The sequence below is a fragment of the Nannospalax galili genome, unplaced genomic scaffold, assembly GCF_000622305.1.
Source record: "Nannospalax galili isolate Female #2095 unplaced genomic scaffold, S.galili_v1.0 scaffold304, whole genome shotgun sequence".
In the NCBI taxonomy this organism is placed as follows: Eukaryota; Metazoa; Chordata; class Mammalia; order Rodentia; family Spalacidae; genus Nannospalax; species Nannospalax galili.
In genome coordinates this window covers 853,437-868,151 of record NW_008352325.1, presented here as the reverse complement: position 1 = coordinate 868,151, position 14,715 = coordinate 853,437, and the positions used below count along the sequence as shown (strand labels likewise).

Below are 14,715 nucleotides of genomic sequence, written 5' to 3'. Positions count from 1 at the left end.
AATGATTCCAAATAAAGAGAAGAAATTATTTGAGTAAATTCCTAGAAATTGAACTCATTTCGAAGTAGAATTGAGTGTTAATTCACCTGGAACAATGACACATACTAGGCTTTCAGGAAGCATGATGAATAAATGAATGCCATTTAACAAGGATGCTGAGTTTGAAAGGGACTAAGTCTGGTTCATAAAAACCGGTTTGATACAATGGAGAACAAGATGACTCAACACAATTAGCATTGCACATCAATTGTTTATTAAGTGTTTAGCTTCACAACAGAGGACAAGTTAAAGGCCATAGATACAATCTCAAGCTCTCACCATAGACTGCCAAGGGAAATATTTCAATAAGCCTTTCCTGCCACCACAACAGCTTTGCGAACATGAAAATAATCTGATTTACTGTCAACAAAAATCACAGCCAAATAATGAAAAGACTATCATAAGTTTCTGATTAACTTTGGAGACAAACACATGAGGTCACGTACAGCTTTAGTTTCACGAAGACAGGGTGATGTTTATTTTTTCCCCATATTCCAGTTTTCAGGTATACTTCCTTTCAACTTTTCATCTGCACAGGAAAAAAATAGCATGAATTTATGGTTAATTTTAAAAATAAAGATGTAACCTAGCAGACAAGACCCTTTGTTCCATCCCAGCATCACAAAAATTAAAAGAAAATAATAATAAAATCAGAACTCTGTGTGCTTCTAAGTCGAATACAGAGAAGGAATATGCATTTTTAATGAAATCAGTACTTGTGCAATGTCCACGTGTTTGAACTGAAAAAAAAGCAAATTGAATTGTCAATCTGACATGTATAATGACAAATTTTATCAATATAACTAGGATCTCTGCCTCATTTCCATCCTCTGTGAGACAGAAATAGTTCCTACTTTCAGAACCGTGAACACGTGGACATACAATAGCCTGAAACAAGCACACAAAAAAACCTATGAATTAAAATTGTAATTGTTCTAATTAAGCTGACCAAAACAACAAGCAGCATTATGCTATAGCACAGTGCCTAGATATTGTTTAGTCAGTTGAAACCCAGTTTTGACATTTGAATCTGCAGCAAGTGTAGTGACCCCACAGGAATTGGGGATGCCATCAGAAATATGCTTTGCTTCTGATTATTCTCCAGAGCATCAATCTCTGTGTTGTGGGGGACATGTGGGACAAAGATCCTGATGTGGCAACAGGCAGACAGAGCCACAGAAATATTGACTATGTTCTCCTGATGAGGTCCGGTTTTGTGAATAGAAATTTATTCTTGTACTTAAAACAATGGAATGATTTCAAAATACAAGAGTCTCTCCCACACCTTCCTGAAAAGTTCCTGATAGGACTTTGAGTTGTTCTAGGAAGAGAAGACACTTCTGCCAGGAACAGGAGCCTGTGCTATTTGGTGTGTTTCCACTCAAAAGAGCAGATGTAAGGTTATCTACTTGTTGCTAATGCAGTGTTCACTTAGTGTGGTTTCCTTATGCATTAGCCTTATACTGTCTCTGGATCCCTCCCCTCTGAAGAAGCCCAGGACTCTGCCTTTCTGTGCCATCTTTGGTCTTTCCCGACTAGACAAAAGTCACATGAAATCCCCACTTTATTGTTTTCTTGTATCTAAAGCTTATTATGATAGTTGCCTTGGTCAATGCTGTTTTGGGGAACTTAGGGGAGAAAGAAAGTATAGAGATTGGTATTCTCACAGAAGTCAATAAAAATCAGTGGTTTTGTTTTTGTTTTTATTTTTTTTTGCTTTTTTTGTCTTTTTGAGACAGGGTCTCCCTGCAGCTCCAGCTGGCTTGGAACTCACTATGTAGACCAGGCTGGCCTTGAATGAACAGGGATCCACTGGCCCCTGACTCTTTGAGTGCTGGGATTAAAAGTGTGTGCCACCGTGCCTGGCAAAAATCAGTGTTTTTAGAGAATCATTGCAAGTGACATTCCCTCTGCTTCTGATGGAACACGATAGTTTCTTCTTTTTCATTTTACAGTGGACTCCAACCCCATGGTACTGAGTGGCCATGCTGGGATGGAACTGGATCCTGATGCCAGAGGACGGGTTGTTCCTGGCACAGCCAGCTTACCTGTAGCAGCTCTGACTCCTTCTCTGCCCTCAGGAGGCTGTCCGCCAGCTCTCTTATGTGCTGCCAGGCTTGCTGCACGTGGGCAGACTCCACAGTTCGAGAGCACAGGACAAAACGCAGCACAAATTTGTCTTGGAGGCAACAAGGAACCAAGTGGATTTTTTTGGTGCTGTTTATTTTTTCTAAAAGAGCTTCATTCAGCTGGTTGGAACCCTGAAGGAATTAGAAAACAGATCCATCATATAACAGCGAAAGTCTGGCAATGCTCAAAGACAGCAGACAGAAAAGAAACCATCCTGGCCTTTCACTTTACCTTTAAGATGCCAGAAAGTTCAACAAAATAATTTGAACACAGGCTGAAAGTATGTCATCCCCTATGACATACTTCTCTGTGTTCTGGGTTACCAGAAGTTGACCCCCCTAGAGTCCAAGTTTGTTTAAGAAAGATGGAGATGCCTAGAGATAATGTCAGCAACAGATGAGCTTAAACACGACCAGAGTTTCTGATGCACAAAACAGGACTCTGAATTCTCAGTGAAACTCAGTGAAAGTCTCAACAAAGACAATGATCCAACAGTCAAGCTGTGCTAGAATCTGGGAAGGACATCCATGAGCGCAGGAAGAGGGGAGGGAGTCATGGCGATCTCCACACAGCCTCTCTAGAAAGAGAATGGTCCACCAAATGGGGACAGAGAGGCCGGGGCCTCCACTCCCAGTGACCGATCTGAGATAAGACACCCTTACCAGCACACAGGAGGCCCTCTGTCCAGTTGGGGCCATTCTCTGCCCACTCCCTTCACTTCTCTAAGTTGCCATATGGTACCCCCCCCAAGTCTTTCAGCTTAGTGAAATGTAGGGGAACGAACATAGGCATCCCTCCCTAGTCACATGACTCTTGAGGGGCTGGACTGTTTGATGTGGACTTTCCTTAAAAAGAGGCAGGAGGGCTGGAGAGATGGCTCAGTAGTTAAGAGCACTTACTGTTCTTCCAAAGGACTCAGTTCAGTTCCCAGCACCCACATGGTGGCTAACATTGGTCCTTAGCTCAAGTTCTGTGGGACTCAATGCCTTCTTCTAGCCTCCACGGGCACCAGTCACACACATGGTCCATCTACATACTTGCAAGCAAAACACTCATACACATAAAATAAAAATAAAACCTTTTACAATTATATGTATATATGTTGAGAGAGAGAGAGAGAGAGAGAGAGAGAGAGAGAGAACATATCAAAAAAGAAGTGTTCCCTCTGCCTATCAGAACTGTAGTAGCTGAACACTGGCTAGAAACTGGCCTGGGCAAATTCACCTGACTCTAGCTGTGGATCTGACTGTGACACCCAAGAGAGTCTAAGTGTACAGTGAAGGAACCACAGGCTATTCTGGCACTGTTGGTATGAATGCCAAGTCTGGACAAATCAGATCCTATTTAAGGAGGGCAGAAAAATGAGATACAGTACTAAGAGAATGGGTTTTTATCAAAAAGACTCAGTGTTTCAAAATGAAGTGTGATACAAGGAAAAAAACGACTCAGCATGAGAGCGCACACTTAAGATTCATATAGTACAGAAAACGAAAACAATGTATTTAGGAAAACTTTGCTTGCCATTTTCAATTAGTTGTGTTAGATGGGATTCCATGGGATAGAAACAAACAGAGAAATGGTCTGAGATGCTATAATGACAAAGGAAAGAGTAAGACAGGAAGAGGGTAGAGGGTAGAAAGAGGAGCAGCAGCACCACATGCAGTAGGTTCACTAGCGAGCTACAGGGCCAGGAATATAGCTCGGTGGTAAAGCACTTGCCTTGCATTGGTGAGACCCTCGGTTCCACTCCCTAGTACCATGAAAGAAAGCATTTTGTATGGAGGATGTTATTTTAGCCCAGCACTATGGTGCACACCTATAATCATCTCTTCAGAGCTAGACATAGAAGGTTGAGGAGCTCAAGATCATCTTCAGCTACATAGCAAGTTTGAGGGCAGCCTGGGCTATATGAGACCCAGTCTCAATAAATAGCCACAATGTGCGACTGCTGAAGCCATCAATGATGGAGAAGATTAAAAACTCAGACAGGGGAGGGAGGGTGCTAGAGAAATGGCTCAGCCATTCAATTCCCAGTACCCACATGGTGGCCAACAATCATCCCAAACTCTAGTTCCAAGGAACTGGATACCCTCTTTGGACCTTCAAAGGCACTGCACTTACATGCATGCAGGCAATATGCTCATACATGCAAAACAAAAATAATAAAATATTTTTTAAAAATTAAAACTCAGGGGCTGGAGAGATGGCACTGACTGCTCTTGCAGAGGACCCGGGTTCGATTCCCAGCACCCACATGGCAGCTATGAACCATCCTTAACTCCAGTTCCAGGGGAATCCAAAGCCCTCTTCTGACCTCTGTGGCATTGCATGACATGGGTGCATTCACATACATGCAGGCAATACACTCATACACATAAAATAAAAATAATAAAATATAAAAAAATTTTCAATTAAAATTTAGACTGGAGAAGATACAGAGAAAATAACGATTAATGTAATTACATAAGCAGGAAAATGATTGGCTAAGTGCTGCCTTAAGAACTATGTTCCAGCCAGGCATGGTAATGTGTACCTTTAATCCCCACACTTGCATTCAGGAGGCAAAGGCAAGTGAATCTCTGTGAAATCAAGGCTAGCCAGGTCTACATAATAAGTTCCAGGCCAGCTGGGGCTATGGGAAGACCCTGTCTCAAAAAAAACCCCAAAAGTTCAAAGCCAGCCTATTCTACACAGTGAGACCCTGTCTCAGAAAGGGGGGTAAGAAGAGAGGGAGGAAAGGATGGTGGGAGGAGATTAGAGGAACAGAAACAACAAAGATTCTCAAAAGAAAAGTCTTCTTAGCTGAGAAGTGCCTGGGGTCCTTCATGTGAGGACTGCACATACCACCAGACACATGAGAAGATGCAGAAACCAAGGCAAAGTGGGCTTGGTGTAATCTGTGAATTATACAAACCCAGTATAGTCTTAGCCTTGACAACCTCATGCTAAGAGTGAAAGAAGCCAGCCACCAAAGGCAACATATATAGAGAGAGTATTTATCTGTATGTTCGGAGTAGACAGATCTCTAGAGATAGATCTGCCTGGAGCTGGTCAATGGGGATGCTTATAATGGGGGAGGTGAGCACATTGTAAAATTGGATTGTGGTGATGGCTACACAGCTTTGTAGATACACTAAAAATCGCTCAAATAGACAATTTAAAGGGCCAAAATGAATACATCTCAATAAAACCATTAAAAATTAAAATGTAGCCAGGCGTGGTGGCACACGCCTTTAATCCCAGCACTCGGGAAGCAAAGGCAGGTGGATCTCTGTGAGTTCAAGACCAGCCTGGTCTACATAGTGAGTTCCAGGACAGCTGGGGCTACAGGGACACCCTGTCTCAAAAAGACCAAAAAAAAAATTAAAATGTAAGCATCCTACAAGAACATAGGCAATAAAAAACTAACTAGTGGGGAACAGACTAGTCTGAACAGGATGCTAACATCAACCTTTGTGGAACTGCCACATCCTATGGCCCATACACCAAGCTCCAGGGAACTGGATGCCTTGAGGTGCCCTACACTCCTAAGCCATGGTCTGCTTTCTATGTTGCTCTGCACATTTTCCCAGATCTTACATTTTATGTCTGCTGAAAGCTTGAGGCTCCTCTCTAGCTCTCATGTCACAACACTGGCACTTGCTGCTTCCAGAATTTTCCATGCTAGTGTCCCGTGCTCATCTCAAAGCTCCAAAAATCAGATGAGGGAAGGAGGTGGAACCTGGAAGTGCAGCCCATGACAATGACATAGCCCAGATTGTCCCTTCTCATAATCGCTGTCTAGGACTGAACAAGGAGGCCTCCTGGAACGGCCCAGATCTGATTTAGAAACTGCCAGTCAGGCGCAGTGAAATGTATCTGTAGTCCAGCTACATGGGAGGATCACAGGATTCAGGTCAGCCTGGCAACATCATGAGACCCTATCTCTTATTTAAAAAAAAAGAAAAAGAGTGGGAAAAGAAAGCAGAGTCTGGGGATATAGATTAGTGGTACAAAGTACTTATCTATGTGAGAGTCTGGGTTCCACCCCAATACTGTAAAAGGAAGGAGGAAAACAAAAAACTGTTAGCCTGTTGAACTATTTCAGTGGTGTCCAGAGAATTCATTTATAAGATGAGCAAGGGTCATGTGTGTAGCACACTGTAGGGCCTTTTAAGAAACATGGTCATGAATCTGAGCAAAGATGACTTTCTCCCAACAAGGTGGGCTTCTCTCACAAAGTGAGCACACAGCTCAGGTGTCTCCTCTGTGCAGGAATCCTGCTGAGGTGCAGCCTGGTGGTGGGATAGTGGGGTCTGATTTTCTCACCAGCACCCAGATGTGCTGGTGCTGTGGGTCCACAGGAGACCTGGTTACTGAGGCTTCAGATAGCCACAGTCCAGAAAGAGTTCTCATTCTAGAGGTACAGGATGCGCTCTTGGCATTGGGTCAAGAGAGAAGCCTCCAAGCACACCTGAGGAGACTGGGCAGCAAGCCCATGAAGGAGAGTCTGTGTGAGGCCTCTCAGAAGCCAGCCAGACCAGCACCGGGCCTGAGCTCTGCAGGCTGTGTTCTGCAGCCCTGGGAAACTAGTGTGAGCTTTTGCATGTGGACATCATAGATGATGCTTTCTCTACTATCATTCAGTGAAATTGAAGATGACTGAAACTGGTATAAGGTACCTTTAGCCGAAAGCAGACCAGCCCAAGAATGACTTCTGCGCAGATCTCAAAGCGAGGGTCCTGGCATACTAGAGACTCAAACTCATGAGACAGCTGCACATGCTGGAAAGAGGAAAAGGAAACATGCTGTAGTTTCTCATCAACACTGAATTCCAGCCCTGGTGACCCAGCACCTTAATTGCACATCTGTAATTCATTTACAGGCTCTGAGCAATGTCTCTCCTGTCATTAACAGTTTCCACACAAACTGAGGAGGAAACGCGTCTACTCCATATCACAAGGGAAATCCAGGGTTCTTAGAAAAATGCCCTCATTTTCTTCTACTCATGGGTTCATTATTTTATCTCCCAACCCCAGCTCCATCTTTTGTAATCGTGTAATAAACATTGCAAAGAGGTATTTGAATGTTCTAGAAAAAAGACTACATTCATCTGCCTTGTCATCCTGATGCCAGCTTTACACTGTGATACTGAGATGGCTCTAGTTGGCAGATAGGGATACTGAGGCTCAGAGAGAATAAGCATCATGCCCAAGGCCTTATGGTCATGCCTTCGCTGAGCTGAGATTCACACCAGCAGCCATTACTAGAGCTTCTGTTCTGTATCAGGTGGGGCTGTAGTCCCACCTTGATTTCAACTGATAGGTAGGAATCACTTACACCCAGCCACATTCAACACACCAACTTATTTAACTTCTAGGCACTTATAGAAGTCAAAGATGATTCAAGTAATACATGATCTGTGGCGAATACACTCACCATCATCCAAATGCACACTTAACTGGAACCCCCCACACCCTGCACTAGCTGTCCGAGGTAGAGGCCTAAGAGAGACTGAATACAAGTAGTACAGGCTTGTTGGGACAGAAACTCTGTTGATGCAAGTGGTCCCTAGTCACCCCACCAGAGGGCGCCAAAGACTCAGGACTAAATTGTTCTGCAATTAGCTCAGGCCTAGGAACACAGTTTTAACCATTCTCTTTTTCTCTTGGTAAGGCAGGATTGGGACTCTTCTGCACATGAGCTAGAATAATCACAACGAGTCATCCTGAACTTAACTCATCATCACCATGGACAGATAAACCACTTTGGGTTTTTTTTTTTCTTTTATTTTCACCAAATGAGTCCTCACTCCCTTTGCAGTGGGAACAGGGGCTAGCTTACTTATAAATTCACATACACCCTTGGTTTCTAGTTTTTTCCCCTATGCTGTTTCTCACAGCGCTTGAAATCTCCATGAATGTTCTCACAACAGCCTTGTGGGCTGGACAGGTGCCAGTTAGTAGCATGTGACAGGCACTCTGCAAATGAAGGCTTTTCTGCATCTGTATCATAGAGAAGGAGCCTGAGGTATTCAGCTCCTACCCTCAGCTGCACAGTGGTGACATACTAGGCACCAGCACTTAAAGACAAGGCTGTCACCATCACTGGGGCTGGAAACCACAGTCATGTCTGTCTCATGAAGATGAAGCCATGGCTTAGAGAGAGGATGGCAGGACCAGAAGAAGGGACCCTACTGGTCAGTGGGCCTGCTGCATCTGGCTAAATGGGTAGGCAGGTCCTGGCTCATATTCATGCCTCAGTTTTCCCTGTTGAAAAAAATAAAACTAGGGCAGTGGAGCTTAGAGCAGATCAGTGCTTTCCAAAAGTGGTTTAGTGCATATCACAGTGACCTGCATGGCTTGTTGAAACAGATGTTGCAGTGAAGGAAACTTCCTTGAGACCAGAGGGACTCATGGGTACCCATCTAAACCAACTCAAAGGTGCTTGTAGTTTGGCAATTTGGGGAAGGAAAACATTATTTTCTCACTGTTTTCATTGCTCAGTGAATCTTGCTGCTGGCAGGAAAAATTGAATCCACATACTACTTTATCTTTCAGAAGCTGATAACCTATATTCCTAATGATAGTGTCTTAGAAGATCCATAATTATGAATTGGATTAGTCTAAGTGCACTAAAGACCAAAACTACAATCTGGTCCTATTACCATGCTTATAACAGTCAGCAACAGCAGACCATGCATCCCTCTGCCCCTAGAAGTTTGTGTCTGCTAATAGGTTGCATTTCTCAGAATTTATCCCCACTGTTAGGCAATGTATGATGATGTTTGCTTACTAGGCACCGGCATTGATTTCTGAGTCCCCTAAGACCTCCATAATTTTGTTCAGATATAAAAGGAAGACAGTCACCTTGCGGATATGAGCCTGTAGTCCCTTGACTCCATACATTCTAAAAACAAACCACATTTTCAAAGAGCGGAATCTCCGACCCAGTGGGATCTGCCAGTGCTGAAACAAAACATAAAGGTACATCAGTGAGATGCATATAAAGAGCCCGGTTCCTTTTCAACTTATCGGTTGGCCGGTTTCTTCTGGAGGCAGCCAGCTTCCTGTGGAATGCCCATTTCTCATCCTGGACAGCAAAGAACTTGACATGTAAGCAGGGACCCCAACAGGAAGTTTTCTTTACTTCTTATGGAAATGAGGACAGAAGAATCCCTGATTTAGGAGGCACTGGTGTTCACTGGATAGGTCTGCCCAGTTCACAGCAGAGGAGAAACCACAGTGAACAAACTGGAAAGATATCGTCCTGCTCTAAGGAGCTTCTGTTGGGAGCAGGGGACATCCATCCAGGTGGGGCATGCCTGCTTCCCTCTGCCTGTGATGCATTGGAACTGCTCTTTGTGTTGCTGATTTGGGGGGAGTGACCCCCAATTCTCCTTTACCAAAGAAGCTTTCCCTCTGCCTGTCCTAGCTTTCCCAGACTGTCAGCAGATGGGAGGATCTCATTCCTTCTGATGGTGACGGCTGGAAACATAATAAGAGCACATAAGAGAGGAAGATGTGAGACACAGGCCAGCTGTGAGGATGACCTGGGACTGCTTCACGGCTTTCCTTTAAATACTCAACTTGAGCAGGACATGCTGGAGCACACTTTTAATCCCAGCACTTAGGAGGTAGAGGAAAGCAGATCTCTGTGAGATTCAAGTCAGACTGGTCTACATAGTGAGTTTGAGACCACCTGGGACCACAGGGAGACTCTGTCTCAAAAAAACAAACAAACAAACAAAATCAACCAACCAAACAACAACCAAAAAAAAAAAAAAAAAAACAAGGTTGAGAGATGGCTCAATGGTTAAGAGCACTGGCTGCTTTTCAGAGAACCTAGGTTCAGCTCCCAGCACCCACATTGCGGTTAACAACCATCTGTAACTCCAGTTCCAGAGGCTCCAAAGCCCCTCTTTTGGCCCCTGTGGGTATTGCACACATGGGTGCACTTACATGCATGCAGGCAAAACACTTATGCACATAAAATAAAAATTAATTAGTTTAATACTCAACTTGAAATTATAAAGGAGATGTTGAGGTGGCCTCTCTTGTGCTTCCTGTCTGGTTCCTGAGGAGAGATGTTCCCCTACTAGGCATAGGATGATGCTCTACAGTGAAGAAGAGCATCCAAAACTCATTCACTGTTTATTACCTGTGCACCATTGACAATTAGGCTGAACACAGTGCTGCCTTTCGGCAGAAGACACAAAGGTTGTTTTTAAATACAGTTGTTCTTTCCTTAACCAGGAGGCAAGTTACAAGACCCCTTTCCCATGGGGGCTTGAAATTTGGATAATACCAAATCTATATACACTGTTTTTTCTAGACATATGTACCTGTGATATGATTCCCTATTTTAATTCCCTATTATTGAACTATTTGTTTTTGGAAGTTTCTAGCTTTCCTTAGTTGTTGGAAACTCAGGAACTCTCTTAAAAGACTGGGAACTCTTTCTTAAAAGTCTGGCATAGGATCCCCGTGGAGGCTATGCAAATGCAAAGTCCAATGAAGTGTCAGAATGGAGAGATTATGAGTGATCTATCTTGTCCTCACACTTTTTTAATATTATTCTCACATTATCCCTTAAGCAATAACTTTCTAAAAAGTAAGTTGGATCCTAAATGTACAGTGTTAAATGGGATGACGGACTGTTCTCACAGCCGTACGCACATCTGCACATACCCTGGCTTTTGTCCCTGGACTGCAAGCTTCCCTAAACCTCTTTTCCAGGAGGAGCTGTAATGAAGATCCCTGGTGCCCTGCACCTGCCAGCTTGCAGCTGTCACTGGAAAAAGAAAGGGTACTCTATATCTGTGAGAGATAATCCTGATACTTTATTATCAGCGGGTGACATACTGGACCCAGGAATTCAGACATACCACTTTGGACAGGAGGCTTTGCTCACATCCTATGTCCACCATGCCTGGTTGCACATCCCCCTGGATTCGGGTTATTTCTTGAGTCAGAAAGGCAGCTGATACAGTGGGCCCCTACATGACCCCAGCCTGCTTGGCTTCTATTCTTGTAAGCCTCCCAGCACTACTTATGATTCCAAACTCCTTTCCAAAATAAATCTAGGACAACCTGGAGTTTTCAAAATCCAGAAAAGGTTTGTGGCAAATAAAAAAGGAGAAAGAAATAAAGTAAGCCAAGGAAAGGCTGCCAGACAATGTTCTCCTGTCTCTGAATGTGCCCCCCCAACCCTGTGCTATGCTACCACGCCAGGTCCTCAGCAGCAAGGCAGGAAGGAGGGCCACATGGTCTCTGGAGTCAGTTCCTTGCAGAAGTCAGAATGCAGATCCACCAGGCTTAGAGGGCAGTCAGGGTACTCATCCCAACCTGGAACCTCTGACTGGTAGACTTGGCAGAGCTGCCTTGGAAGAGCTCACCTAATGTATCTGCTAGAAGCCAGTTAGTAGATGCTTCTTGTGGATTCCTGCTCATGAAGTGGGGACAAGGGTAGCCGCAGCATTCCATTTATTTGGATTCTAATGAACCTGGAGCTCAACAAGACAAATAAATCATCCACTTACCCTGTAATCAGTGATAAGTCCTGGAGAAAAGAGTAAGACAGAGAGACCATTAGACAGAGGTACCTTTTTTGATTCTTTCAGGCAGATTTCTTCTTTTTTAATTAAAAAAATTACTTTTATTGTATGTATATGCGTTTTCCTACTTGTAGCTAAGTGCACCTGTGTCATGCAATGCCCAAAGAGGCCAGGAGAGGGTATCAGATCCCTGAAACGGAAGTTACAGACAGTTGGGACAGTTGTTCGCTGCCATGTGGGTGCTAGGAAACAAACTCAGGTCCCTCTGCAAGAGCAGCCAGTGCTCTTATCCACTGAGCTACCTCTCCAGCCCCCAGGCAGATTTCTTATGTCACAGATGATGTCTTCTGAGGCAGACATGAAACCATCTGAGGACTGGCTGGGCTGTGTGTACTTTGCGGCTCATCTCAAAGTAACAGATTCAAGGACAGTCCCTGAGAGGAAGATGTCCAGGACACACTGGAAATCCTCAAATATGAATAGAACCCCATTAGGTTTCCTTTTTGTGGGTGCATAAACATGGAAAACTGTGATTAGCAGTAAGCCGGCATTCAGATGGTGTAAGTCATTCATTTGTTCATGCATGCAAAGGTGAGTTGGCAATGCAGAGAATGATTTATAATAAGCAAAGAAGGTATTTCCATCTCCATACTCAAGGATGATGGCTTTGCATGTGGCACAGAACAGCTGCTCCATGAATACATGCTAAGTCAAATTCCTCATCCCACACATTGGTATGAAAAACATTGCTTTGTACTCTCTGGTGCCTTTTGGTACCTAGACTACTGAACCCCAGGACAGCACAAAGGAGAAGACTGGATAAGGATTCATAAATCAAAGTTTCTAGAGTGATCTGGGCAAGAGCTAGGAGGGCATGCTGGGGCTGGCTGCAGCCCTATGATGTAGCTGGGCACAGGAAGCAGTCAGGCACCTTGGAAATCTCTCCCATGAATGTAGGTCAGGCAAAGTATGTTACAACTTTTAAGGGTCTCAGCTTTTTAACACTTGCCACTGCAAACACGGCCACTTCAACTGGGACAAGCAACCTCATACACCCACCATGCACTGCACAGGAAGGTTTGAGTTATATTTATAGGACATCTGAAGTCATTACTTGATTTTATCTGACATCAGGAGAGACTAGGTCTTAAGTAGGATAAAAGTGGTAGTGCTGGGGGCAGGCAATACCACCAATCTCAGCCTGTCTTATGGGCAACATTGAGATAGTGCCCACAGTCACACAGCCTTTCCATACCCCATTCTATGCTCTCTTGTGTACTCTGGGGCCTCTTGCTACAAATCTAATGGCGATGGCAGGCCATCAAAACTAACCTGACACTGAGGCCCACAGTGTTCACAAAGGCCCAAGTCACTTGGCCTTGTCACAGACATTCAAAGAGAATCTGTTAATAACCACATGACTCACAAGCAAAAATGAATGGATCAAACATCCCCATTTAAGTTTATATGATTGCACCATCTGACACAGTACTTCTAATCACATGTGGCTGTTTAAATCAAGCTGTTGTTTACAACTAAAGGAAATTGAAAATGGATTTCTTCTGCTAGATGAGCCATCCTTCAAGTGCTCATTTGCCACCTGCGGGTTAGTGGCTGCCATGTGGAACAGCACAGAACTTTAGAACATTTCCTCAGTGGCGGGAACACCGGAAGGGTATGACACTCATTCAAGCAAAGTAGCTCCTAGAACCAGAGGAAAGTATCAGTGAAAAATGGAACCTCTTTCCTGAGTCTGCTTCACTGGGGGTGACTGAAGATCTGGATCAAAGCCTAATGTTCCTCATACACAACGGTATTAACCCCAAGCCAGCAAGTGCCTATGAGAATGGTCAGGTGTACATTGTGAGCTACTTAATATATCTTACATACCTACTAGGTCTTTAAAACTTCCTAATTCATCATGGTGTGGGAAGCTTGTAAATGGAATATTAAAGCAATAAAACCAGACTGCCTAAAAGCAAGACAAGTGAGAAATTAGTATGTGGACAATTGTTGAGGTTTGAATGAGAAATATTCCCTAGAGGCTCACGTTCTTGAACACTTGGTCCCCAGTTGGTGGAGCTATTTGGGGAGGTTATGGAATGTCTAGAGGGTGGAACCTTGATGGAGGAACTATGCCACTGGGAGTGGGTTTTGAGTATGTAATAGCGCTCTTGCTCTCTATTGTGTGCTCTCTCTCTCTCTCTCTCTCTCTCTCTCTCTCTCTCATTCCTGTGTGCAGCTAAAAATGTGACCAGCCAGCTTCCTACTCCTGCTGCCATGTCTAGTCTTGTCTGTTCCCATGCCTCCCCTCCAGGATGACTGCTAGCCTTCTAGAACCATGAGCCCTTTCCTCCCCAAATTGCTTTTGGTTGGAGTGCTTTATCACAACAGAAAAGCAGACTAATATAGAAATTAATACCAGGAATGTGGCTATTTCTGTGATGAACTGACAGTGTTGGTTTTCAGAGGAATATGGCAGACTTGGGGTCTTTGGGCTAGAAAAGTCATTGAATGCTGTGGGCAGAGTTTAAAGGGATATTCTTCTGGGAACTTGGAAGACAGGAGTCTTGAAAGTAACATGGACAGTGGAGGTCCAGATCCTGTTTCAGAAGGGAACAGGACTGTTGTTAGCTAGGCTAGGAGCTATTTGTGAGATATTTAGGCTAAGAATCTGTGCGTGTTGATCATGCTGGGGCTCAAGAAGCAGCTGCAATTGTCAAAGAGATCAGCACCACTCAAGTGAAGCCTCCTGTGCCTCACTGGGACAATGAGAAAGTGTTTCCTCCGGGTCAGCACCCAGGAGCTGAGACAGCTGCAGTCATGGGTGGAGGAGGGCGGCCGGGCTACATCTCCAGCTGGTAGCATAACTTGGCAATGTAGGTGGTATACATGTGGTACTGTTTTTTAAAGCATAAGATGCAAGATTGAGGGGGTCATGAAGAGCAACTGAGGCCTGGTACCATGTGGCAGAGTCAGAGTCCCCATGAAAAGACCCTAGAGATCATCGA

The 14,715-nt window shown here is 44.2% G+C and overlaps 1 protein-coding gene across 2 annotated transcripts in view; it reads right to left on the bottom strand.

The window, feature by feature from the left end:
- Window positions 1–230: 230 nt before the first annotated feature.
- Window positions 231–14,715, bottom strand: part of Ddc (dopa decarboxylase) — a 105,164-nt gene continuing 90,679 nt past the window's right edge. For both annotated transcript variants that reach the window (XM_017802263.2, XM_008849269.2), the window contains exons 11-15: window positions 11,690–11,709; window positions 9,018–9,116; window positions 6,831–6,932; window positions 2,088–2,300; window positions 231–568 (exon numbers count right to left, since the gene is read on the bottom strand). In XM_017802263.2, the coding sequence (XP_017657752.1) occupies window positions 557–568; window positions 2,088–2,300; window positions 6,831–6,932; window positions 9,018–9,116; window positions 11,690–11,709 (446 nt within the window). In that variant the 3' untranslated portion in view covers window positions 231–556. The remainder of the gene's footprint in view (window positions 569–2,087; window positions 2,301–6,830; window positions 6,933–9,017; window positions 9,117–11,689; window positions 11,710–14,715) is intronic.